Consider the following 23,752-nt stretch of genomic DNA (forward strand, 5'->3'; position numbering starts at 1 on the left):
GAGTCCTTGTTATAGAGTCACGTCTGTTATATACAGTGACAAGACAATAAGGTTTTGTTATTTTGATAAAATCCGGAGAGGTATTTGTCATATATATATATATTAGTTTGGGTATTGATAATAAGCTTTTATTTGTTTTGTTGTAACTAAGCTGTATATTGGCGTATACTGTACAGACTCATCCATTGTTTAGTATTTTCTTTCGGTTATTGCAGATCTCACTACCACATCTGTAAGTTTGTTCCGCCATCTATAACTTTCAATAAAATGTATGGTACTATTTTTGTCTATCCTATGGTGATGCCCATAAACTAATAGGAGTCCTTCAGGGTCTCATCCAAGTGGTCTTATGCATAATACTGATCTGTTTGCCAGTAAAAGTGTTTATGTGTATTTTCTTTCGCATAAAACCTCGAAAGAGGAGAAGATCAATTCTTAGATAAAGAGTAACTAACTGTGTTTTCCCTTCCTTTTCCGGTTCTCTTGAATCTGTGTCGCCTGGACATTTCTGGAGGTTGGATGCTGGACAAGTACTTGGAGGATGGGTTCACCCTATGGAGAAGATGTGACCCCTGAGCAACCTGCGGCTCAGACAGTATCTTTGGAACCTCTGGCTATGTACCAACCACAGTGATTCCAGTCCAAGGCTTCACGGATGTCAAATGGGGGAATGATAAGGCCAGATTATGGGATTTTACCTACTTGCACCGTACCTATATGACTACACCTATATATATATTGCCCTCTTAAGAGACTGGAGATGATCAGAGGGTGACAGAGAGATGTTCTGGATGAAGAAGAGGAATGCTGGAAGCACGTCACTGAGAACAACTCCTGGAAAGTTATCATTTGTAGACACAATCCCCAAGGACCCAGAGACACTTATCTATAAACAATTTATGGAAAACAACTACATTGTGCTCTTAGATTCATGAAAAAGTATCTTTGTACAGAATGTATTGTTTTAACCTTTTTGAATAATAATAATGAATACTAATATAGATGCCATTGCGCATGACTGAATATCTAAATCACTAGCACCGCCTCATCTATGTCTTATTAGCATTTGTTACCACCCTATATTTTATCTGTCTATAAAATGTGATGACCATAATAAAACTTGGGCCATTTCTCCAGGCTTATAATCATGATACATTGTCTTATCTGTGTCCATGACGTATAAGTAACGAGTGGGAACACTGCAGGATTCCAACTCTAGATATAATTTAAAAACCATCCTTTACCTGGGTTTTCGGCTTCTCTCCATAGAGAGATGTCAACATATAAATTTAGTCTTATCAATAACGACCCATATCTGAAAGAAATCCTCCCAAAAAATCCTGGTATCACGTATAGACGAGCTCGGACCCTTAGGAATCATATTGCCCCGAGCAAATTGAGAACGATTAATCGATTTACTAAGTCTAACTTGGTTCAAAACCATGTGGTAGCTACAGATGTAATAACATGCGGTGTAAGTGTCGCTCCACTATAAAACATAACCAACATGCATTTCAGAGCAACATCACTGGAGATTCCTTTGAGATTAACCATTTCATGAATTGTGCCACTACATATGTCATATACCTACTAGAGTGTCCATGTGGGCTACAATATGTAGGGAGGACACAGATGAGCTTACGCACTAAATTAAATAAACATAGATCTAATGTTATTAATAAGTTTGACAAACATAGCGTGTCACGTCACGCCAGTATTTGCCAAAATGGGTCTTTTGACGGTTTTTCTATCGTGCCAATCGAATATGTTCCCCAGGGACACAATAATCGTTTCGCCACGCTACGACGTAGAGAAATGTACTGGATATACAAAATTTCTTCACTTATCCCCTGGGGATTGAACGAAGCCATTGAGAGCAACATATAGGATCGGGCGAGTATGTAGATAGGAAGGTGGCACCTTATTATCCATACGCTTTTATGCCCTTTTTTATTAATCTTTGTTTTTTTAACTTTTAGTCCTATGTCTGTATATATTTATAGTAGCGTGGTGAATTCTACCCTTTAGCTGACATTCTTCCTATATGTGTGTGTGTGTATATATATGTATTGTATACCCATAGTTTGTATGTATATATCTATTTATTTATTTATTTATTTATCTATCCATTTACATATGCACTTTATATGTGCACTCCATGTAGGACAGTCAGTGGGGATTGCAATATTCATTCATTTCATTACTACAAACTTTATTCCCCGGGCTGTTAAAAGCTAATACGGGACGCTTATCTAACATAGTAATATACAGGACTATATACTGTTCCGTTTGAGTTCTTTTGGAACAATAGGGGTTTACCCAATTCCTTTCCACCCTTCTCCCTCTTCCGATTAATACACATAGGACCTTTAGCGTCTCCGGTTGCCTAGGAGAGTAGGACCAGAATGCGCATGCGCCAAGGTCCTTGACCGACACAGAGTCCCGGAGAGACGCTATGAGGGAGCGCATGGTGAGTTTATGAGATGTATCTTTATTTATTTATGTATTTATGCACTTTGAATCATGCGATATGCCACAGCTATACGATGCACATTTGGGTTATGTGACTGTAGTATAGTTTGTTATGCAATAGACTGTGACTGGACTTCCGTTGCGGCCCGTATGTGGGCAGGCCTGACATATGTATGAGGGTATATATGGACTTCGATCTGTGTATTGTTTTTAATCATCCTGGAGGTTTGATAAAGAGAGCATAAGACTCTCGAAACGCGTTACCTATGGATATTTATGTACCATTAAACTAAGGTTTCATATATAGTCTGCGCGAGGACAGTATCTCTTTTTTGTTTTTTGGATTTTACTATTGACCACGCACACCTTAGAGTCTGCGGTGAGAGTCCCCAGCAGCGACCATTCCGTATCTTGTTCCTTTGATGCGCTTCATAGTGGTTGTGGCTTATCACAACCACATCAGGTGAGCTCAGACCTATGTGTTTCTGTCCTGCATGATTGCTACCTATCCACACAGTGTCATGCTATGAGGCGCTCTGCCTTGCGTTTTTTCTGTTTCTTCATTTGCAAGTGCCATGAAAAACTTTTTCCCAGTAATTGAAGCACATTACAAAGTTATATAACTCTGTAATATGCTTCAATCACCTATCTGCCTCCCTTCCCTGTCTTTTCCCCCCTCCACCCCCCACCAGGAAGTGTCCTAATTCACACAGACCTAATGACTGTCGTCACCGTCACCAAGCTCTTCTCTCAGCTCCTTCTCCTGTTACACTAGCCTCCCCCCTCCCCTGCCTTGTTAGATGACTCAGCTTGCTCAGCTCCCATTGGCTGAACAACTGCAAGCCATGGTGTAACAGGACCTAGAGCAGCCCTCCTGCTGATGACTCATCCTCACAAGAAGGAGCTGCCTGGTGACGGTGACGACAGTAATTAGGTCTGTGTGAGTTAGGACACTTTCTGGTGGGGGGTGGAGGGGGGAAAAGACAGGGAAGGGAGGCAGATAGGTGATTGAAGCATATTGCAGTGTTATATAACTTTGTAATGTGCTTCAATTACTGGGGAAAAGTTTTTCATGGCACTTGTCCTTTAAATTATATATCACAAAAAAATTCATAAAGAGCAATCAAAAATTTTCTGCAACACCAATATGATATTAATAAAAACTAGAGATCATGGCGCAAAAAATGACACTGCAACCAGCCCTGTAGGTAGAAAAATAAAAGCACTATGACTCTTAGAAGGCGGGGAGAAACATTGCATTAATTTGACCCGGACTTTTGTGCATCAAAGGGCTCTGTCTTGAAGGGGTTAAAGTCCATCTTCATCCAATCAGTTGCACCTGCCACCAGAAGATCAGGATACGCTGTGTGATTAAATCATAGGTAGAGATTCATAGGGTTCATGCACGGAACTTGTTGTAGCCATAGTTACCCAACCTCTCGGTGGCAGGAGTGAGACTGCATGCGTTCAGGTGAAGATTGCTTAAAGCGAATGTACCAGAATGGCACCGGTGTAGGGAAGCCGGTGCCACAGTCATTTATAGAACAAATGATGCCACGTCACAGAGGGGCGGGGTTTTCCTCCCACTGGGGGTGGGCCGGCCTGCCTCCAGTGCTTCAGCCCTGGCCGGTGCCCGGGAATAGACTGGGGCCGTGTGCGGGAACTGGGCCTCGCTTCAAAAAGAGGACCCCGCCACAGGCTTCCCCGGGCCAGCGCCATTCTATTGATATGTTACACTTAAAGAGAATATACCTGATGGTACATTCATTTTAAGACAAGTACGCTTATTAATGATCCTCCATGAGAAAAGCACCAAAAGACATGGTTAGACGTACCAGCCTTTCATTCTCTACTAGGAACGTTTTGCCCAGAAAACGCCTTCTCACCGTCTAGTGAGCCGATAAAAAGTCACATTAACTACAAACCATAAGTGGCTGACGTGTCCATCTGAAATCATACAAACCTTAGAATCCTACTCCTGATGTAATCTTCTCTGACATCTTCCCTGTTCATGGCCAGACCATGAGTTCACTTCTGTTTTTATAACCTTTTTTTCTCCTAAAATAAATGTATCTTGACACGTGAATAAGATATAATAGGAAGAGAAATTAGGTGTAGAAAACTTCACTGCTGATTTTACATCTTTTTCTTCCAGACAGTGTATTTGTGTTTTAATTATATTATTTTATTGATAGCAATTTGTGGGCATCCTTACAATATTGCATCACCCGTGCATAAGATCCTATATTGTGGTTGTAACCAGTACTACAAAAACCACAATTTTTACATCAGATTGGGATCTGCTGATAGTACACGAAACCCAAATGGTCCAACCTTATCTATACACTACAACTCTCACGTACCATCACCAACCTGATAACAGATAACAGAATAATAACAGATATATTCGTCTCCTGAGTAGTTATAGGGTAGCGATACTGCACTATTTTGGGTGGAACACTATGGAATTTGGGCAGAATTTCAAGCAGAGTCTGCACTGGATTCCATAGGAAGTCTCACGCACTCCCGCTGAAGAATTGACATGTCCCCCTCTACATACCTGTTTTTACGGTCAGGAAATCTGTATTTATGGTCAGGAAATCATTAATCAGTAAAAAAAAAATGTATTACATCATCATTCCGGATGCTCCCATAGACTTCTTCGGGGGCATCCGTGTCGGAATTCCTGATGAAGATAGGACAAGTTCTATAATTTCATGACCTATTCTCTGGAACGGACACCCTTTAGGAAAATAGAACCCTATAAGTCAAGAAATTTATCTGGAGTTCCTGATAAGAAATCCAGATAGATTTTCCTGATGTGTGAAGGGGGCCTAGGGTTATAGGTTGACCTTGATAAACACTTCAGTGTTTTTTAAATCTTATGAAGTAAAGAAAGGAAGGAAGAAGGGAGAGATGGAGGAAGGGAAGGAAGTAAGGAAGGAAGGGAGGGAGGGAGGGAGGGAGGGAGGTGGGAAGGGAGGGAGGGAGGGAAGGAGGGAGGTGGGAAGGAAGGAAGGAAGGAAGGAGGGAGGGAAGGAAGGAAGGAAGGAAGGAAGGAAGAGAGGGAAGGAAGGAAGGGAGGAAGGAAGGGAGGGAGGGAAGCAGGGAGGTGGGAAGGAAGGAAGAAGGAAGTGAGAAAAGGAAGGAAGGAAGAAAGGAGGGAGGTAGGAAGAGAAGGGAAGGAAGGATGGAGGGAAGGAAGGAAGGATCCTTATCTACTCATTTTTTCAGATTTTTTCTGATTGATACTATAGATGGATTCTGTTCCAAAGTAAGCTTTGCCTTTATAGAATAATCTCTGTAGAACAAATTTGTAGGGACGAATTAATAGATACATGCTAGCTAGAAATGAGAATGATGGATAGATGATAGATAAATAGATAGATAGATAGGAGAGAGATAGATAGATAGATAGATAGATAGATAGATAGATAGATAGATAGATAGATAGGAGATAGATAGATAGATAGATAGATAGATAGATAGATAGATAGATAATAGATAGATAGGAGAAAGATAGATAGATAGATAGATAGATAGATAGATAGATAGATAGATAGTGGAGTATGTTGATACCATCGAAGACCACCAAGATATTGTATCCACTGGAATCATATCTCATTCATCACTTATCACACAGACATTGCCATACTGTCTAACCCTATAACCGAATACCTGACCGCCTTTTCATCTTGCACTGCTGCAATTCACCGACACTTACTACATTAAGAATACAGAAGGGATTGAATGTACTTATTGTTCCCTTACTAACTGCTACTTAGATCTATGATGGTGCTTGTAGATATTTTAATCCAACAAGGAGCCACCATGATATTCCAGAATAATGAGTTTACAGTCTGACTACAGTATGGAGCTGCTGTAGGTATATGGGTTGCTGGTGAAACCCTGTTTTTCATGTTGTACTTGGCAAGTTTATGGCCACCTTGGGTCGGGATTGTTTTCATCCACTGAACAAAAATTTCATTTTAGCTGCTCGGGAACTGCATGAAGGCCTCACAAATCTGTCACATGGACCCCACAACAGGCTACATTTTCAAGGTCTTCTAAATCCTGGCAAATTACAGAACATCTATATAGTGCACATGTAACCGATGACTTAAAGGGAAGTATTTCACACCCCTGTTAGGAAATATGCAAATGTGAGCTGTATAGGATATTATGTAAGTCTGACCTGTCTTTACACACAAACTCTATTACCAGGAGAACACTAAAGCGCAGGTGTCAGAGGAATATTCACATTACAAAGCTCAGACCTTGGTTAACTACAACATTAAACTATCAGAACTCCACAGAACACAAGTTCAGTCTCTGTTTATTCTGCGCCCTGATGGGGGTTCACAGCTGGAGGAGCTTTCAGACATGAAAAAGTTAGGATTTCCTATATTTGCGAATGATACATTGCATTGCCTTCACCCCCTATTGTCTCCGTAAAGGGAATGTTTCATGTATCTCATTTTAGTTTCATTAGTTATACTTACTCTTTGTCTATAGAAGGAAAATGTTGTTTTTTTTTTCTTTTAATCTTTGTTTTAATGTTCTAGCTGTACAATTTATTTTTATAATCCACTCTAGCTGGCGGCCATTTTGAAGGCACTGTCTTCCTGCATTGTTTGTATATAGTTGTAACAATGCTAGCTATTCACGGATGGCAAAGTTGGATTTTCTTGGTCGACTACGGCCCGATCATTTTAGTAAACGAGCACCGATTAGACGGTCCGATAATAGGGCAGTAAGGGTTGTATAAACATTGTTTGCGATGTCCATGCTGCCCTTACCCAAACAACTGTGCTGGTGCCGGTTGGGCACACAGGTATGGTGTCACATCTGCTTTTATTTTAGATAGGCTGCCTATACCCTTTCCCCTGTGGTCGGTAGCCTGCCAGGATGCGAGGGGGTCCCTTGGGCGCTTATCACGGTGGTCCGGAGTGGAGTTGTGACCCACCTGGACTATTGGTACCGCCACCCACAGAAAGGGGAAATGACCCAAGAAAGATGCAATGGCTGTGTAGGTGCTTAGCAAATAACCAGTTAAAATAAATAAACTCTTCTTTACTGCAGGAAGGCTTAATACAGTGATATACAGTAGGATCTTGGCTTGATAATATACTTCAATCTTTAGTGACACGACCTGTGCTGAGAGCTCAAGGAGAGGTACAGCCGTGTGTTGTGTACTGAGAGGTAGAAGAGGAGGATGTTGTGAGAGTCCCAACCCAATGTAGTACGGTGCTCTGCCGGAACTTTAGAAGGAGAATAAGTAGAATACTTGAGAGTAGAGAGAATACTTTTGCCCGTGTTTTGACTCTTTGGTCTTTGCACCACCTATTGCCCACCAGTGTCGGGCGACCTGTCCTAGAGGGTGACACAAGCCCCAGACCTTGTTACCTGGGATGAGCAGAGTGGTCAGAGTTTTCTGATGACACCCGCGCTGCGAGATAGAGTACGTAGGTTTCTAGAAACTTTGCTCTATCCAGATCAGTTCCTCTTTCTTCAGGATACTGCCTTGCACTTTTAGACTGGTTCTCGGCGTTGGTTGGGATGATCCCTGACTTGTCCTCTCTAAGTGTGCGTTCAGCACTTCATAGTGTGTGAAAGTGCTGCTGTCAAGAAAAGAGTGCTAAGGTGTCTCATGTGCGTGCGTTCACTACAGAGACCAACCCAAAAACTGACTACACAGGGGACCTGGCATAAGCCAGGGCCCTACTTGGCTACTGCAGGGACCGCTCTGGCTTGTGTCCTTCCTCTACCAAAGCCAGAGTAAGACTCCCTAAGGTGTGGCTACACTTCCTCTCCCCATGTGACTTCCTCCTACAGTATCTGTAACGTGTGCTGTGAGTGGGTGAGAAGAGAGTGCAAGAGAAAGAGAAGGATAGAGATAGGCGGAAAAGAGAAGGTGCTCCCATTGGTGCACAGATCCTAGTAACAATAACCCTTTAGTTAACTACAGTTGTGCAATACTTAGGTACACAATATACATACTAGCGACATCTAGTGGCAAAACTTAGGTACTACTTCATTAACACTTTTACTTTGAAGTACAGACTTTTGCGAGGGGTGTAAAGACAAGAAACACTCGTGGTGGGATACCACATATGGGCTGATGGACAATCTAGCGATCACCTGGGTATGCCCCCCCCCACGCAGCTTCCCGCGGCCCCCCTGCACTTATCCACTCGCTGCCAGCACGTGTAATCGCTGACAGCGCTCGTTTTCTCCTCTCCATTGCACGTGTAAGAGGGGCTTTATTCTCCCACCTTGTCTCGCAGTACAGTAGTGTCATCATCTGTCCCGGTCTACACATCGAGTAGCTGCAGAAAAGATTGAATATTATCCTATAATAGACAATGTAAAAACTGGAATGTTTCAAGACTTTTTATATGAATATTCTCATAATAATTAAACATCAAACAACTAAAAAAAAAAGTTTATAATAAAAATCTCATAAATTTAAATATGTGAAATATAAAAAGTTTATAATAAATATCTGATTTAAATTAGATGTTCTGGTTCTGTGCGTTCCAGACAGCTGCCTATCATATGAGTTATTATGGCATGGTTACAGCCATACCGTGCAGCTTTCCCCATAGCTGCTATAGACATGGACTCGGATAGATGCCCTAGACATCTGATTTTTCAATACTAGAACTGCCCAGACTTCCAGTTCTCCCTAGATCAGCTCAATCGAGGGGATCTGAACTGGATGACCCTTAAACTGGATGACCCACTAAAAAAATATATGGAAGAAACAAGAACCCAATAGGCTTCGCGCCACCACCTCATTTGTATGCCATCCTCAGATATTACTTTAGAATGAAAGCTGTGGCCACAGATAACCCCAAATAACTTGACCAGTTACGAACACTAATCTATACGTACCAGAATATCATAATATCACTATACCAAATAATCCCAAGTACCAAATAATCAATAATGTCAGTGGTTAGGTACCAGTACCACACTGCGACTCTGCAAGAAGCTGTTGACCTATTGTTAAAGACTTTATTGTTATCGCTCAGACAGACAAGATGGCGGACACGGACAGTGGACCCTAAGCTGAATCCCGCCCACTGTACCTGTCTACTGCCTGCCAAAATCTGCCCTAGGCGACAGCGAGCAACTGGGCGGCAGCCCCTGCACTGACTAGGTGGAACACAAAACAAGACAAGACAAACACAATAAAGAAGAGTCGAAGGTCCGGGTAACAACAATCGGGCGGCACAGTACAAAGCAAGATCCAAAAAGCAAGGTCAAAAAACAGGTCAGGGCTAGCAGCAAACAGGGATGGTCAGAAATATGTGGTGTGCGTTTGACCGGTCACTTGCTAGATGGTACTGTGACTCCACTACTGTGGTAGTTGGTCAGTGGAGTATAGCTCAGCCAGGTGATAGGTTGTCGTGAAGGCACACCTGCTTTTAGTTTTTTCCGTGGCTAGCTATATCTTTCCCTAATGGTCGGTGACCTGCCGGGTTGTGATGGGTCCCTTGGGCGCTTATGACGGTGGTCCGGAGTAGAGTTATGACTCACCTGAACTGTTGGTACCACCACCCACAGAAAGGGGAGATGACCCTAGGATGGTGTAGCTGATGTGTAGGTGCTGGTGCAAGAATCACACATGCAAAGACACCACAAATGCAAAACAGAAGGGTCAGAATAAACACAGAGAATAGCCAATTCAGAAGCAGGCAGAGACAAGCTCCATAACCCGCACTAGAATGAGACTCTTATAGGGAACAAGGAGACAGTCCCAGTCCCTATTGGACAAGGCTCCTGGTTCCTAACAAAATCACCTGTGGCCAGAAGTGGCAGCAGTGTAACTCCTTGATAGCCAGAGCACACAGCAATCTGGCTGAACATCCTGATAGAAACAAGCCAGTGTTCAGACAGGGTTAAAGGGAACCAATCACGGTAAAAATCCACCTAAAGATAAGGAAACGTGCTGGCACATCACCCAGCACGTTTCCCAAACATCCCCCTGTACCCTCCGTGCCCCCCTCCATCAGTCAGTAATCCTACTTAGAAGAACTCCCGCGCTTTATGTTAATTTCCGCCAAGTAGTCACGGCTATGTTTTAGGCTGGGTTCACACTACGTATATTTCAGTCAGTATTGTGGTCCTCATATTGCAACCAAAACCAGGAGTGGATTAAAAACACAGAAAGGATCTGTTCACACAATGTTGTAATTGAGTGGATGGCCGCCATATAACAGTAAATAACGGCCGTTATTTCAATATAACAGCCGTTGTTTTAAAATAACAGCAAATATTTGCCATTAAATGGTGGCCATCCACTCAATTTCAACATTGTGTGAACAGAGCCTTTCTGTGTTTTCAATCCACTCCTGGTTTTGGTTGCAATATGAGGACCACAATACTGACTGAAATATACGTAGTCAGTCCACTGCCCCGCCGCAGCGCACTGATTGACTCAGCGGGACGTGAAGACACCCGGAGCCCCGAAGCAAGCCGGAGCGCGGACCAGGTGTAGTATACGCTCTGGCAGGGGGGGCTAATGGGGTGGGCTGCGGACAAACTCCCAGCGGGATGCACAGTTTGTCTTCCCACAGGGTGTACTGGGCAGGGATCCACAGTGGGTCTCGCTGCAAATATGCAGTGAGAAATCCGCTGCAGATCGGGTATGTGTGAACGTACCCTTAATGTTTCAGTACTGGTTGCAAATCGACTTTCAGCCATATTTGCACTGGGGGTAACTGGTGTCAAACCCTTCTCAATCTAATATTGGAGGTCAATACAGAGGATAGGCCGTTAATTTATAAAGGCTGGAAACCCCCTTTAAGGTCATTGGGATTTAACCCTTAACACCCCTTCTAACAATCTTTCTAACAATCCACGGCTTATTCTAAGGTGTGGAGGGCATGGATCATGTTTAAAGATTCCCCCGATTTTCCACAGCTGATTCGTTGAGCTCCTTGGGCCACTTTGCCGATGGCGACGGGGCTCGGAGGCGGTCTCCGGTCTCCTGCGACCTCTGTCTCCCTGACCCCAGATGGAGAAGTTCAGTTGATGTTTGTGCTTGTAATTGTTTTCTTTTTCTTGTTTTGTCTGTGTGGTGTCCCTTCATTGTGTGTCCACACTTGTGGGTGCGTGACTGTTGAGTATGAATCGTTAGTGTCTTCCTTGTGATTCTTCCCCCTATGTCGTCGTGTCTGTTCCCACATTCCAACTCAGGTGGTAGCTACTCCTTCTGCACGGCTAGATAGAGGTTGGTGCGTATAGCTAGAATCCTAGAGACATGGGGCTGGTTGTTGGTCTATGTTATGATACATTATTGGATTGCGGATTATGCTTTCGCTTGTTATGAGTGCACAGCACTTTGTTTTTGTTTCTGTATCCTGTTTCTTCATATAACCTTCAATAAAATCAGATTCAACATAACAATCTTTCTAACAAGCGTATGTCCATGAAGTGACACACGACTGACCGGCAAGTATCACGTCACGTAAATGTACATTTCCAGTATATTCCAGCAGTGTACGGCATGAGAAGCATGGGCAGTGACTTTCTTGTGGTCAGTGGTGGACAAATATTGTTTTTAGCAGCTGGCAAATAGAGTGTACACATGGATCTAACAACCTATTTCCCCTTTTTCAGGTCAGAAGAAGGACACCGCTTCTCACTTCACCACAATGTGTTCACTGAACATAATTGCCAAATCCCAGCAGAATACACCGTAAATCAGGCTGCACACCGAGGCTCTGCTGTTCTGTGGGAGAGAAATCGAGACCCTTTAATAGTGTTGAAAACACTGTTCTAATGGCAAAGAACTAAACTTAGTCCGCTTAAAGGGGATCTCCATTTTAGAAAACATACATTCGTAGGCTATGTTCACACTAAGTATATTTTCGTAAAACTACGGCCGTTGTTGCTGATTGCAACAACGACTGTGATTAATACAAAAATATATGTGACGTTGCCGCCTATGGAATCCCGGCCGGAGTGTATACATAGAGGGGGGATTTACGTAGACTGGCGTACAAGTACTCCGGTCTTAAATTAAGCCCTGTCCCCTTTTTCGTGGCAATCTGGCCACCCGGACGCCCGAATTTGGGCCCGGCGTAACAAATCTACACCTGCTTCCAGCAGGTGTAGATTTGCGGCATGATTTGCGCCTGCAAACAGGCGTAAATCGTAATAAATGAGGTGCGGGAGGAAGCCACGCCTCCTCCCCGCCTCATCACGCCCCTGCAAGCTCCACCAGCCCACCCATCAGGCGAGCGGGGTGTACGGGAGGTGTACACCAGGGAGAGGGGCGAATCTGCACCTTCTCCCTGTCGTACGCCTGTGGCGTACCCTTTGTAATTCCCCCCCAGAGTATACACTCCGGCTGGGATCACTAGTGGCACCGCGAGAAACTGACATGTCAGTTTTCTGCGGCCATTATTCATTGAAAAGCGGCGGCAGAAAACCCTGTCAGTGCGCACTGTGGAGCGAGCCCCTCCGGCCATATGCTCCATTGTGTGTAGTGGGGAGTTCTGATGCGGGCGCGCATGGATGCACCCGCATTAGAACTAAGCGGCGCTAAAGATCATGCAGTACCTGCCGGAATGATCGTTTCTGAGTCTTACAAGGTCTGAACATGGCCATATACTGTACATTTATTGGTGAATTCTTGGTGAGTTAATGGAAGGGGGTCTTCTGTTTAGGGTCTTCACCTATTGGTCAGGATGGAGAAGGGTAACAAAGAGCACCTCTCATCCTGGAGGAACAGCCCTGTACTATACTACATGGGCAACCCATTGATTAAAATGGGCATTGTGTAATTCTGAGTTTCCCCTGTGGTGGCGCTGCACAGAAATTCAACGGGTTTGCCTACAGAAAGCAACTGATTGTTGGGGGTCCAAAATAGATTGATGAGCTAGTCACATGATAACTAATAAGTAGAGATGAGCAAACCTTGAGCACGCTTGGGTTTGTTCGACCTGAACGCTCTGCATTTGATTAGCTGTGGCTGCAGAAGTTGGATGGAGCCCTAGGAAGTCATGGAAAATATGGTTGTATCCACGTTTTCCAGGTAGCCTTAGGGCTGTATCCAACTTCTTTAGCAACCGCTAATCAAATGCTGAACGTTCAGATTGAACAAACTGTTTCAGTAATGAAATGTATGGATACAGCTAAACTGGGATGAAACAAGTTGGAAGCCCCTGAATATGCGCATGCAGCGAAACCTACACCAGCTCAGAACTGGAGTAGGTTTACTTGAAATCTTTCCGACTGAAAAAATGTTACGCCCCCATACCTAAGCTGTCCTATTACATGGAGCGATTTTTAATGATTAACGACTAACGATAAACGATTGCAAACGAGATTGTTTATCGTTAACCTGAAATCGTTCACCATATTACACAGAACGATAATCGTTAGATACGATCGTTACTAAGATCCTTTATTCCTTCTGATCCCAGCAAAACAATGGACAATGTGCAATTACACTGAACGATTAGTGAACAAATGCGGAACTTGAGCGAACGAATGTGGAATTACAGCGAACGATTAACGATAATTTTAGATTCAGATCTAAATCAACGATCAACGACATACGAACGATTTTTCGATCGTTGCCTGCAATTACACAGAACAATTATTTTTTAAATACGAACGATTTAACGATTTTTTGCACGATAATCGTCCCGTGTAATAGGGCCCTTACAGTAGCTCCTGTGTTGTCTCTTTGCTTTCTCTGCCATCTCCCTCCTCACCCCCACCCTCTCCATAGACTTGTATTGGAAGCTGTAATATGGTCTCAGAGTGAGCTGCCGTCTCTTTTGTAAACACAGGAATGTTTATTTTAGTGAATGACAGTTTAGTTTAGTGGGGAGAACAAAGATAAGACTGATAAGAAGCGAAAGAAGATTTTTTTTTTCTGGTAAGATATATTACAAAGTTTCTTTCATTCTCTTGAATGGTTTGTTCACTTATACAAAGTTCATTGAAACAAAATAAAAAGAAAATACTGAAGTTTTCTAATCTAATAAAAATATCTGTCCATGTACACACTGTAAAAACACAGTATACACAGATGGTTGTTTTTCCATAGATTTTAATATGGCACTTTATTACAGCCGCATTTCATATCTTTTTTTACTGTCACATTATACATTTATTTTACAGTGTGTGCTGAAATAGAAACTGTTCACTTGAAGCAAATGAAGCCTTATGGCCCTATTCCACGGAACGATTATCGTTCGTTTTCGGACTATATCGACCGCTACGGACGATAATCGTTCCGTGGAATAGAGTGCAACGATCAGCCGACATCGTTCGTGTCGGATGATCGTTGCAGTCGCTTGTTTTTCAACATGTTGAAAAACAAGCGACTGATATAGCAATGATCTGCTGCCGTCGCTCCGTTGAATAGGAGCATCGGCAGCAGACGCTGCTATATCCTATGGGCTGCCCGGACGATCAGCGATCCTCCGAGCAGCCCCCCCCCGCAGCACCCCGCCGCCCCTCCCGCACTCACCCGCTCGCTGTCGACGCGTTGAATAGCGGCGGCAGCGAGCGGGGAACGAGGAGCAAACGAGCGCTGACAGCGCTCGTTTGCTCCTCCAACGACCTGTGGAGTACGGGCTTTACACAGTCTCTATCCAATTCTATAGGCTGTATATGTAAAGGACAGCTGAGTTGGCTCCTCCACAGCAATAAATGCTCTCCATTCAGGCTATGAGATAAGGGTCCTCCTTATATAACTGCAGACAGAATGGGACAGCAACAGATTAGAAAGGACGTTGTAGCGCCGCCATTGTCTAAAGGATGTGCTTGGTATTGCAGGTGGGACCAGACTGTTATTAAGATATTATTAAAGGGGTTATCCAGTGAAATAGTTTTTCTTTCAAATCAGCTGGTGTCAGAAAGTTATATAGCTTTGTAATTTACTTCTATTAAAAAATCTCAAGTCTTCCAGTACTTATCAGCAGCTGTATGTCCTGCAGTAAATGTTATTTTCTTTTCAGTCTGACACAGTGCTCTCTGCTGCCACCTCTGTCTAAGAAAGGAACTGTTCAGAACAGCAGCAAATCTCCATAGAAAACCTCTCCTGCTCTGGACAGTTCCTGACTCGGACAGAGGTGGCAGCAGAGAACACTGTGTCAGACTGGAGAGAATACACCACTTCCTGATTTGAGATTATTAAATAAAAGTAAATTACAAATCTATATAACTTTCTGAAACCAGTTGATTTGAAAGACAAAGATTTTCACAGGACAACCCCTTTAATTTTTCAATTAAATCATTAAACGTGAACACATCAGTAATACTTTATGAGAAGTGCTGCCCCCTACTGCTCATATAAAGAATAGAGGGGATTGTGAGTTCTCTTCAGGTACCTGGGGGGACACTCTATGCACACAGTGTACATACATAGGAGATCTACAAATCATCAATGGAATAAGAACCCAGTCGCCTCTCATACACCAGGAGCATCAGAGACATCCAGATATGGCTGCGAGCCAAGGGAGAGGAAGGGCAGGAATAAGAAGCGCCTGTGTACAACTAACAAACAAAGTGACTTGGGAAAAAGTTTTTTTTTTTTTTTTTCTAGTAAAAGAAGGTGCTCAGAATCAACACCAGTTTATTTATTTACTTCGGACATTTTTGCTCGGCTCCTCGGGATGAGTCACAGTCAAAGACTTTTCAGGGAACTGTGTCCGGATTGTTGCTACATGGAAACGGCTCCTATTTATACAGGGTTATTTTCACTTGTAGTTTTTTTTTGTTTTTTTTTTTATAAACATTCTGTAAAACATTTTGGCTTAATGCGTCCTCCACAGAGAGAGGTTTATTTATCCCCAGACCTGGATTTATTAGAACGTCTTCCAAAGATGCTCTATTGCCTGCCTGGCTGGGATAGTAAACTGGAGAACACTGCCCCTAGTGGCCGCATCAGGAGAGACATGGGAAAGGGTTTCTCTCTGCAAAATGTGAATGATACTTGTTATTATATTTATTTCTATTGCAGAGTGATATTTTACTGACAGGTCTACGATGATACGATATGTGCGCTCCCTGTACTGAATGTATGGAAAGATTCAGGCTTAGAAATCTAACATTAAAGGGATACTCCAGCAAAAATCTTTTTCTTTCAAATCAACTGGTTTCAGAAAGTTATGTAGATTTGTAATTTACTTCTATCTCAAAATCTCCAGTCTTCCAGTACTTATCTGCTGCTGCATGTCCTGCAGGAAGTGGTGTTTTATTTTCAATCTGACACAGTGCTCTCTGCTGCCACCTCCGTCCATGTCAGGAACTGTCCAGAGCAGTAACAAATCCCCATAGAAAACCTCTCCTGCTCTGGACAGTTCCTGACATGGACAGAGGAGGCAGCAGAGAGCAATGTGTCAGACTGGAAAGAATACACCACTTCCTGCAGGACATGCAGCAGCTTATAAGTACTGGAAGACTGGAGATTTTTTAATAGAAGTAAATTACAAATCTATATAACTTTCTGAAACCAGTTGATTTAAAAGAAAAAGATTTTTGCTGGAGAACCCCTTTAACTACCAGTCTATCTACTGTATACAGAAATCTTATAGATGTATATTTCTACATCGGTTATTGAATTATCTGTGCCTGCTGTATATTATATCACTTTCCAGAATGTGCTATCATGTATATACATAAGAAGCACCTCTATTTATGGCAATTGCTGTGCATAACCAGTATATGGAGTTTCTGATATTTAAAGGGGTTCTCCGGGAAAAATATAAATTATTTTTAAATCAACGGGTGTCAGAATGTTATACAGATTTGTAAATTACTTCTATTGAAAACTGTGCAGGTCTTTGCATTATAATTTTGCATAGCCATCAGCTGCTGTATGTCCTGCAGAAAGTGGTGTATTCTATCCAGTCTGACACAGTGCTCTCTGCTGCCACCTCTGTCCATGTCAGGACCTGTCCAGAGCTGGAGCAAATCCCCATAGGAAACCTCTACTGCTCTGGACAGTTCCTGACATGGACAGAGGTGGCAGCAGAGAGCACTGTGTCAGACTGGAGAGAATACACCACTTCCTGCAGGACATACAGCAGCTGATAAGTACAGAAAGATTTGAGATATTTAAATTGAAGTAATTTACAAATTTATATAACTTTCTGACATCAGTTGATTTAAAAAAATAAAATAAAATACATTTTATTTTCTACAGGGTACCCCTTCAAATGGAAAAAACAACTATTTTTTACTTATTAAACCCAGCTACTCATACATATTGTTTTTTGTCTGTTTTATTTTGTGTTTGTATTCTATTTTATGTACTTTGATATTATAATATGATATAATAATATGTTGATATTGATCTAGTTTGAGCTGCTTTTAAAGGAAACCTCTCACAATATAAATGGAGTTCAATCTGCAGGCGTCATATTATAGAGCTGAATGAGCTGAACAGATTGATATATATATATTATTGTGGGAAAAGATCCAGAATAAATTTTTTTAAATGTAAACCTCTGCTCATTCTGGGCTAAGTAGTCAAGTGGGCAGTCCTATTTAACAGCTGACAGCTGTAAGCTATGTACAGAGAGCTGTCAATCATTAAAGGGGTTATCCAGCGCTACAAAAACATGGCCACTTTCTTCCAGAGACAGCACCGCTCTTGTCTCCAACTTGGGCGGGGTTTTGCTGCTCAGTTCCATTGAAGTTAATGGAGCTTAATTGCAAACCGCACCTGAACTGGAGACAAGAGTCGTGTAGTCTCTGAAAGAAAATGGCCATGTTTTAGTACCACTGGAGAACCCCTTTAAGTAGGACCGCAGACATGACTTTGCTTAATCTGGGCTAGTAGTCAAATAGGTAGTCTTATGCTGCGTTTACACGTAACGATTATCGTGCGAATTTGCGCGATAACGGTCGAATTCGAACGATAATCGTACGTGTAAACGCAGCGAACGATCGAACGACGCACGATAAATCGTACATTTTGATCTTTCATCAGGTCATCAAATCGTCGTTCATCGTACGCAAAAAAATCGCAAATAGTTCCGTGTGAACAGTCGTTCGCCAATTTAACCAATGTGTGAGATAGGCTTAAACGATCGCAGTGCGAATATTCGTACGATATATCGTACCATCTAAACGCTGATCGTTATAAAAAAAAATCGTAAATCCGACATCGCTAATCGTACGATTGGGCCAAAAATCGTTACGTGTAAACGCAGCATTACATGCCTAAATGATGAGTTATCGTGGAACCTTTCAGGATAACTCAGGCAGCACATGCAGATTGGACTGTGTTTTCAATGTGACAGGTTTCCTTTAACAGCATTTAGATATATGCTTTACTGCAGCCACGTGGACTATAGGAAGCTGTAGTCCGGTAGTCACTCATTAACTTCTATGGCTATGCTCACATAACATTTTTTTTTTTGTCCTATTTTTTTGTTCTCAAAATTATGTCTGTCATTTTGTGCTTTTTGGCGCCCATTATGACAATGATGGCCGTTGGTACATTATTCTAGTTCAGTTTTTTTTTTTTTTTTGGGGGGGGGTTGTGTCTATTGAATTTAGTATTGAAGATGGCGAGAAAAAAAAATGTGTGTAAACAACTAAAAATTATGTCCGATTTTTGCAACATCTGCAAATATTTGACGTCTGTGCAAACAACATCAGTTATTTAATACACTGTGGGGGAGATTTATCAAACATGGTGTAAAGTAGAATTGGCTCAGTTGCCCCTAGCAACCAATCAGATTCCACCTTTCATTCCTCACAGACTCTTTGGAAAATGAAAGGTGGAATCTGATTGGTTGCTAGGGGCAACGGAGCCAGTTTCACTTTACACCATGTTTGACAGATCTCCCCCTGTGTGTATTAGGTGGACGTCACTCCATTGACTTCAGTGCATTCCATTGACATTCCATTCGGTAATATTGGACGTTATTTTAGAAAAAAAAAGTGTGAACATAACTTATAGGAGAATTTTCTACACATGACCTGTGATTCTTCAAATCAGTGCGCAGAGAGAGGGAGGAGGGGAACTGTGACCATCACTTATCGTCAATGGCGTAAACCAGTTATATATATTTTACATACAGTTGATGAGTTTTGGAAGGAGGAGGAAGAAGGAACGAGTCTGGTGCTAATTTTTTAAAATAATTTTTTGTGATTTTTTTTTTCTTTCAAATTTTCTATTTTAAAATCTATAGGATAAAATAATTATGAGCGGCTGTATGTCCTATAGGAAGAGTTGTTTTCTTTTCAGTCTGACACAGTGCTCTCTGCTGCCACCTCTGTCCATGTCAGGAACTGTCCAGAGCAGTAGTAAATCCCCATAGAAAACCTCTCTGCTCTGGACAGTTCCTGACATGGACAGAGGTGGCAGCAGGGAGCAATGTGTCAGACTGGAAAAAATACACCACTTCCTGCAGGACATACAGCAGCTGATAAGTACAGGACGACTTGAGATTTTTAAATTAAAGTAAATTACAAATCTATATAACTTTCTGAAACCAGTTGATTTAAAAGAAAAAGATCTTCGCTGGATAACCCCTTTAAGTTAGTTAAGTGGAGTTAGTTAGTTAAGTGGAATTTTTCAAAAAGTTGTCTATTATTTGCTGTTGACGGCCGATCATGATCATAGCGTCTGTCTATGTTACAAGACGCCTGCCTTCCCCGATATATTTTCCCTAAGTGGGAACATAGCCTATGGGTGTCACCATATACCACTAAACCCATATAGATAGGTAGACAGTGAGCTGCCCCCTAGTGGCACTGTGGGTGAACAGAATACGATCCTTTCAGTCCTGTCATTTATCTCTATAGTAGTCAGGCCTCTTTTTCTTCGGTACATCCTGCTGATGCCTCCCATTCTCTATTATTACTACTGAAGCCAGGCCGTTGGGTGACTATGAGAAATTGTCTATAGTTCAGGTAACTCCCCAATTACACATAGTAATTATTGTACTGAGTGATTTATGTTACAATAGCACTTTAGGCTGACTTTTGAAGATTTTTAACAAGTTCTATAACTGGTATTGAGACAGGTGTTCTATGAGAGTGGTGCTTATTAAGGCCTATGAAGGTGTCGCTAGTCATGTGACCCATAACCACACCTGACACATTTGGGGGAAATTTATCAAACATGGTGTAAAGTGAAACTTGCTCAGTTGCCCCTAGCAACCAATCAGATTCCACCTTTCATTCCTCACAGACTTTTTGGAAAATGAAAGGTGGAATCTGATTGGTTGCTAGGGGCAACTGAGACAGTCTCACTTTACACCATGTTTAAAAAATCGCCCCCATTGTCTGGCACTCATGCACAACACCCTAATCCAGGGGTAGGCAACATTGGCTTTCCAGCTGTTGCAATACTACAACTCCCATTATGCCTGGACAGCCAAAGCTAAAGCTTTGGCTGTCCAGGCATGATGGGAGTTGTAGTTTTGCAACAGCTGGAGAGCCAAGGTTCCCTACCCCTGCCCTAATCTGAAGATCCTTAGACGCTACAATGTATCACTTCTCCCTTCCTCTTCTCCAGGTCATATCACTGTACTAATAAAGATACATTTATTCCATTGACGCCCACGCTTTTCCTTCTATCCTATCACCATCTCAGCCTTTCCGCTCATTAACCAGTATTTTACCACCCGCCAGGTTACTGTTACCCCTGTATTTTTTCGGTATTAAAGATCACAGACATTCGTGTTAATTTCCTGTAGTAGTTAATGAGGGTCACGCATCAGTAGTGTTAACCGGGCAACATGTTTGTCTTTGTCACCAGGTTCCCGAATCTGTGACGCTTGAACGCACCTTGGAGCCTTGCCTCACATCTTATAGGAGGTGTATGAGATTGAAAGAAACATGGCTGCTTCCTTCCAAACACCGCCACTTTGTGCTACTGTAGTGGTATTATGCTCACGCTTTCTAGACGTGTTAGTGGCAGCTCTGGGTGCAGGAGAAGAAAGGTGAAATAGTGATATATATAAAAAAAAAAAAAATATATATATATATATATATATATATATATATACACAGTGGTACCTTGCTTTAAGAGTAACTTGGTTTGAGAGTGTTTCGGTTTAAGAGCTCACAGTTTTTCAAAATTTTGACTTGGTTTAAGAGCATTGCTTTGGTTTAACAGCTCCCTGTACTGGGTGGGAGCGTGAGTGGGGGAGGCGCATGGTCTGCATAGCGGGGTCTACAGCACTGTACTCTAACCCAGGAAGTCTCCCTCACCTTCCGAATCATAGCAGATCCACTTCAGGCTGGGGCTTGCATCAGGGGACAGGACTGTGGAGGTAATCTCTCCATAGCTGTAACCCCTCTCTGCCCGGACAGAGAGTGCTGCATGTATGTGCCCACATCTGCCCTGCTCATTCCTTCATGCTCCCTGCAGTCTCTGTCCGCCCTTGTGTTTCCCATCCTCTCCATTGCTGCTATAATGTGCCTGCACTTACACTCAGCTATACACACTGCTGCTATAATGTGCCTGCACTTACACTCAGCTATACACACTGCTGCTATAATGTGCCTGTACTTACACTCAGCTATACACACTGCTGCTATAATGTGCCTGTACTTACACTCAGCTATACACACTGCTGTATGTAGAAGTTTTTGTCACTGTCCTCCTGCACAGCTCTGTGATTCTTTCTTCCTGATTGGTCCATGCTGAACACACACCCCCTTACCCATTGCTGTCATGTGACCACCCAGACCTCTGACAGCAGCCCTGCTTCTCTATTCTAGCCTGTTGTACTACACTACTGCATTATAGGGATCTACAGCTCTATTCTGCATCTACAAACTGCTGCTGGTTTCTCAGGTTTATGCCCTTACTATACATTATACTGCACATGCTGATTGCTATACTGTACAGTAACTTATAATATCACATATTCAGCTGTTTCTAAATGTTTGTTTCATCTGTTCTACATGTTATTCAGAATAAAAAATCATTATTTTTGGGGTGTGGAACCAATTGTCTACATTTCTATGATTTCTTATGGGAAAATTTGCTTTGGTTTAAGAATGGATTTGGATTACAAGCACGGTCCCGGAACGAATTATGCTCATAATCCAAGGCACCACTGTATATATATATATATATATATATATATATATATATATATATATATATCACATGGGCATAACACACAGCAAACCATAGCAAAAAAAAAAAAAAAACACATGGAAAATATAGTCATGGTATTTCAATAAATTTACAAATAAAATTTTACATGCGGTTTCCATTGTAGTTATGGTTTCCCTGTTAAAGCGGATGAAAAAATAAATACATTTTAGGGGAGTAAAAGCAACAAGTAGTGAATGGTCCAATGTAGGATAATGGGGAGCTGTGCTGGCCGTGTATACCCACTAGAGCATTTATCCCCAAGCTGTGTCTTTTCACAAAATTACAACTGTCTGGGCATGCTGGGAGTTGTAGTTTTGTAACAGCTCAAGAGACACAGCTTTGGCTATCAGGGAATGCTGGGAATGCATGTTCATAAATATTCATGTTTGCCCGCACATGCCACTAATTGTTTGTGTTCACTGATCATGAACAATTTGTTTAATGATCAGAATGGTTATAACGATTATTTTGGAACATATTCGAACATGCAGACATTTATCTGGCGATGTACGCAACTGCGCAATTTACTCTTTGCACCTGATAATCTGTACACATGTGCGTAGACCGAAACGTACGCTTCTACTTTATGTTTGTTACTTGTTCGTGAACGTTCGGCAAACACGAACCGATCGCGATAATTTCTCTTTATGTTCGTGATCCGAACCGAACATCGGATGTTCGCTCATCACTAGCTGGGAGTTGTAGATTTGCAACAACTGGAAAGTCAGAGCTTAGGGGCCACTATCTTAGGGTATGTTCACACCTCGTTTTCAGTCCTACGTCGGGACGACGGCCATATGACGGCCACATTGACTTAAATGAGCAGGACGGAGTCATTATGTGACTGTGTTCTGCTCATTTGCGGGACGTAAATGGCTTTTGTGCAGGACTCAAAAGCGTGGCCGTCATGCGGCCGCCGGTCGCACGTCGGGCTGCACGGCAGCACGCTTTTTTCACTGATTCCTGACGTGCAGCCTGACGTGTGGAGAAAAACGCGATGTGAACATACCCTAAGAGACACAGCATATACTTCCTGGAGGACATGAGCCACAAGTGAGAACACAAGCATTTTTCTTACAAAAAGTGTTAAAAATAGGAAAAAAAAAAAAAAAAAACTTAAAACCAAAAATGTATTCAAATAAAATATAAAAATTCTTTCAAAAATAGAACATAAGC

The 23,752-nt window shown here is 42.3% G+C and overlaps 1 protein-coding gene and 1 long non-coding RNA gene across 3 annotated transcripts in view; one reads left to right on the forward strand and one right to left on the reverse strand.

The window, feature by feature from the left end:
- The window catches only part of LOC138783822 (uncharacterized), a 77,928-nt gene that overhangs the window by 49,425 nt on the left and 4,751 nt on the right, over positions 1–23,752 (reverse strand). The window lies entirely within an intron of this gene.
- The window catches only part of MKX (mohawk homeobox), a 107,747-nt gene continuing 105,336 nt past the window's right edge, over positions 21,342–23,752 (forward strand). The window contains exon 1 of the mRNA XM_069959020.1: positions 21,342–21,407. Coding sequence (XP_069815121.1) covers positions 21,354–21,407 — 54 coding nt within the window. The 5' untranslated portion in view covers positions 21,342–21,353. The remainder of the gene's footprint in view (positions 21,408–23,752) is intronic.

Source organism: Dendropsophus ebraccatus, chromosome 2, assembly GCF_027789765.1.
Source record: "Dendropsophus ebraccatus isolate aDenEbr1 chromosome 2, aDenEbr1.pat, whole genome shotgun sequence".
In the NCBI taxonomy this organism is placed as follows: domain Eukaryota; kingdom Metazoa; phylum Chordata; class Amphibia; order Anura; family Hylidae; genus Dendropsophus; species Dendropsophus ebraccatus.